The sequence below is a fragment of the Nannospalax galili genome, unplaced genomic scaffold (genome assembly GCF_000622305.1).
Source record: "Nannospalax galili isolate Female #2095 unplaced genomic scaffold, S.galili_v1.0 scaffold598, whole genome shotgun sequence".
NCBI classification, from domain to species: Eukaryota; Metazoa; Chordata; class Mammalia; order Rodentia; family Spalacidae; genus Nannospalax; species Nannospalax galili.
This window is the reverse complement of record NW_008342423.1, coordinates 1,943,117-1,947,776: the sequence shown is the minus strand read 5'-3', so window position 1 is coordinate 1,947,776 and position 4,660 is coordinate 1,943,117. Positions and strand designations below refer to the sequence as shown.

At 41.6% G+C, this 4,660-nt stretch overlaps 1 protein-coding gene across 1 annotated transcript in view; it reads right to left on the bottom strand.

Annotated features, from left to right (window-relative positions):
- The window catches only part of Lmln (leishmanolysin like peptidase), a gene marked incomplete in the record, with an annotated part of 84,584 nt that overhangs the window by 8,074 nt on the left and 71,850 nt on the right, over nucleotides 1-4,660 (bottom strand). The window contains 1 exon segment of the mRNA XM_029566175.1: nucleotides 2,502-2,627. Within this exon segment, the coding sequence (XP_029422035.1) occupies nucleotides 2,502-2,627 (126 nt within the window).

Genomic DNA, 4,660 nt, shown 5'->3' with positions numbered 1-4,660 from the left:
ACAGACATAACTGCAGGAACCAGGACAAGGGTAAGGAAACAGTGAGGTAAAGGAAAAGAAATAACCTGAAGGAGAAGAATAGTAGGTAACAGGCCTTAATAAGGGAGATATGGATAAAAATTGGGTCTTTAGGCTGGAGAAATGGCTCAGTGGTTAAGAGCACTAACTGCTCTTGCAGAGGACCTGGTTCAATTCCCAGTACTCATATGGCGGCTAACAACCATCTGTAACTCTAGTTCCAGGGGATCTGACACCTTCTTCTGACCTCTGAGGGCACTGAACAACACAGGTACACTTACACACATGCAGGCAATATGCTCATATACATAAAATAAAAATAAATATTTTTAAAATTAAAAATATATTAAATGTCTAATCCCAGAACATATACTTAAGACTCAGCCTTATAAAGAGATTTCACCTGAATGATTTTATCCTGCTTTTTATTACAACTATTTTTACTTAGTTTAAATTCATCAATTATATAACCATACAAATAAGCAGTCTTTAACTTATTAACAACACGCATTTCAAAAACTCATTGTGGGCACCTATCACAGCTCACTTGCTAAGACCAGTAGAGCACACAACACTGAGAGTGAGCCCTAAAGAGCCTTGAATGTGCAGGCGTATCAAATATAACTCCCGAGCAGGATTGGGGAGGTAGGCGTGTGTACAGCTGCACTTGGGGGACAGCACAGTGGAACTCTGTACCTTTTATTCAATTGTGTTCTGAACTCAAATTTGTTAAGTCTATTTATTACAAAAGGCAAAACCACCAATCATAAAGATCTCTCAATAAAAGGCTCTACTTGGTAGTTCCTTAAGAAGCTAAACAGGGTGGGGAGGAATGGCTCAGTGGTGTTGCCAAGCCCAACAACCTGAGTTCAATCCATGGGACTCATATAAACTGTGCTCTGACCTTCACACCAGGACCATAATATTCTTACATGTGCTTTCATGCCCACACTCGCTCTGTCACATACAAAACAAACATTTAAATTAAAAAAAAAAAACCACTAAAAGGTATTGGGAGAAGAAAGGATACCAGCAAGAGATGGGGCAGAGGGATGGCAGAGAGGGTGAATCAGAGCAAGGTGGAAGGATGCATAAACACATATGTATGAGACTGCCTGCCGTAATAAAACCCAATACTTTGCATGCTAACTTAAAAATTAATTTAAAAATTTTATGGGCTAAACAGATTATATCATCATATCTACTTTTCATATATTTTTATAAGAGCTCAAAAGCTGAGGGACAGAGCACTTGCCTGGCACCCATAGATCCCTTGGTTTGATCTGCAGCACAGCAAACAATAACCAAACAAAACCACTTATCCCTTTTTCCTTTTCTCTTCCTCAAAACCCATTAAGTCTAAAGCCATTAAGTGAGACAAGGTAGGTGGTCTGTGTACTTGGGTAAGGAAAGTTGTTAACAAGGTAAAGAGAGTGACCACAAAGGGCTGCAAAAGGTGAAGGGATGCAGACAGGCCAAAGAAGGAAATAAAATAAAACATATTGAGTACAATGGACAGATTTCTTATTGTGGGAGAAAGGGGGTGCAGGTATGGAAGGGGAGAACATGAAAACAAATCCTTTGGTGTTGAACTAGAATCAAAGACATTGACAGGAACTCATGGCTCAAAAAGTACACACAAGTACGGCATGCCTACATATATTTTCTAGCTCTGTTCATCATGGGAACTAGGAATCTCGGTGGCAAAAGGCACACTTAAAAAATATTTTATTGCTTTAAAAAAACTTTTTTTATGCATATGAGTGTATGTATGTAAGTACACCCAAGTCATGCAATGCCTGTGGAGGTGAGAAGAGGGTGTCAGATCCCCTGTAACTGGAGTTACGAACAATTGTTAGCCACCGTGTGGGTGCTGGGAATTGAACCTGCAAGAGTAGCCAGTGCTCTTAACTGCTGAGCCATCTCTTCAGCCCAAGAGGCACATTTAACACCCAGATCACAGTCTCTAAGTGCCTTATTTCATAAAGTGAACAGAGTTCCCTAGAGAAATGGTTGGTAGAAAGGCTAGGGCAGACAAAAGACAAGATGGGGCAAGGAATATTATTATACTATTCCTAAAATTATATTATATTATATTATTCCTATAATCAGCCTAAAGATGGCCAAATCTGGGGCAACCTGAATATCAGCATGCTAATCATAATTCCCATCGAATGAAATTGAATCTGTGCATTAATTCTCATACCAAAAACTAATAAACTGGAAGTGTCATATGAGCAACATCTTGCCTAGGCATAGTGGTGCATGCCTATAACCCTAGCACTGGGGAAGCAGAGACAGGCATATTATCACAGGTTCAAGGTCAGCCTGGTCTACATAGTGAGAGCCTGTCTCAAACCTGCCCACGCCCTCCCCCCACAAAAAAGGAGGAGTTAAGTACTATTATAGTGCGTCCCCCAAATATTAACCGATAACAAAGAGAATGAATTGAGTAAAAAAAGGCCCAGAGAGTTGCCTTGTACCTTTTCACCACTTGACGTAGGTGGAAGTTGCCTTCGATGAAACAGAAGCTGGGCCTCAGCAGACATAGAAGGTGCCATTCCTTCGCTCGTTGACATCTGAACTCCAGAAATAAACTTTTTTGTTGTCTATAAATGAGCTAGATTGCAGAATTTTGTTATAGAACCCCACATGAATTAAAACAGAGTATGGGAATTTGATGTATCATATTCTCCGATTTTGTAGCATTATGTAGAAGAATGTCCTTGTTTATAAAAGGATTGCACCTTTAATCCCAGCATTTGAGAGGTAGAGACAGAAGATGATGAGTTCAAGACAATCGAAAGGGTGTGGTGGCACACGCCTTTAGTCCCAGCACTCGGGAGGCAGAGGCAGGCAGATCTCTGTGAGTTCAAAGCCAGCCTGGTCTACGTTGTGAGTTCAGGGCAGCTGGGACTACAGGGAGACCCTGTCTCAAAAAAAAAGAGTTCAAGACAATCTTGGGTTATATTGCGAGTTGGGAGTTTGAGGCCAGTCTGGGCTATCAACTCTGTCACAAGAAATAAACAACAAAAACCACATTAAAAGCCCAGCATGGTGGGGCATTCTTGGAATCCCAGTACCAGGGAGGCTCAGACTGAGGCTGAGATGAAGTGAATTCAAGGCGGCTGAGCTACATAGCGAGACTCTGTCTCAAACAAAATGAACAACAAACAAAAATAGAGGCTGGAGAGAGAGCTTGTTGGTAAAGTGCTTCCCATGCAAATGTATGAAACATGTCAATCTGAGTTCTATCCTCACCATCTACATAAAAAGTTTGCACGGTAAAAATAAATTAAAAATTAAAAAAAACTCAAGCAATGAAATAACCTCAGTGGAATAACATAAGAAACACAAAAATTAAGACAATACAAATTCTCCATAAAGTACTAATTCCTCAGTAATGACATCCAGGAGGAGTGAGTCAGAGAAATGCCAGAGAACTCAAAAGAATGATTATAATCATGTTCAAATAAGAGAAGAAAATGAGCTGATGGCGAACATGAGCAGATGACTCAAAAGAGGAAGCCACACAGGGTAACAAAGAGGAATTCAGTGGCGACAGAAACACTGACCAAAGACCGATCTTAAAAGCTGGAAATGAAACACACAGTGCATCGACTAAAAAGCTCTGTGGAAAGCCTCACTAACAGGACGGAGAGGACATAATTCCATTTGAGCTTGAAGACAAGGGGGAGGAATTGGAACAGTCAGAAAGGACAAAGATAAAATCAGGAGATGCCAATCCAGATGCAGGAGGCATTTGGACACCAAGCAGACAAGACCAGAGAACCTCCCCTAGCCATGGTAGAGTTACAACACTAAGTAGGGCTGGAGATTCACGGTGCTTGCTTCTTTTCCAAAGGACCAGGGTTTGGTACCTGGCACCCATATCAGGCAGCTCACATGTACCTCTAACTCCAGCTCTAGGGGATCTGAAACCTTCTTCTGGCCTCCATGAGCACCTACACACATGTGATATACATACACCACATAGACACACACATATAAATAAAAATACATCTTTTCTTTTTTTTTTTTCTTTTGGTCTTTTTGAGACAGTGTTTCCCTGTAGTCACAGCTGGCCTGGATTCGCTACGGAGACCAGGCTGGCCTTGAACTCACAGAGATCTGAGTGTCTCTGCCTCCTGAGTGCTGGGATTAAAGGTGTGTGGCACCATGCCCGGCAAAAAAATATATCTTTTAAAAAAGAAGCACTTAGGGGCTGAAGAGATAGCTCAGCAGTTAAGAGCACTGGATGCTCTTGCAGAGGACCCAGGTTCAGTTCCCGGCACCCACATGGTGGATAACAACTGTCCATAACTCCAGTTCCACAGGATCCAATGCCCTCTTTCTGACCTCCGAGGCACTGCACGACACAGGTGTACTTACATACATGCAGGCAATATACTCACACAATGAAAATAACAATATGTATATATATATTATATTTTATTATTTTTATTTTATGTGTATGAGTGTATTGCCTGCATGTATGTGAGTGCATCCGTGTCCTGCAATGCCGCGGAGGTCAGAAGAGGGCTTCAGATTCCCCTGGAACTGGAGTTCATAGCCGCCATGTGGGTGCTGGGAATCGAACCCAGGTCCTCTACAAGAGCAGTCAGTGCTCTTAACTGCTGAG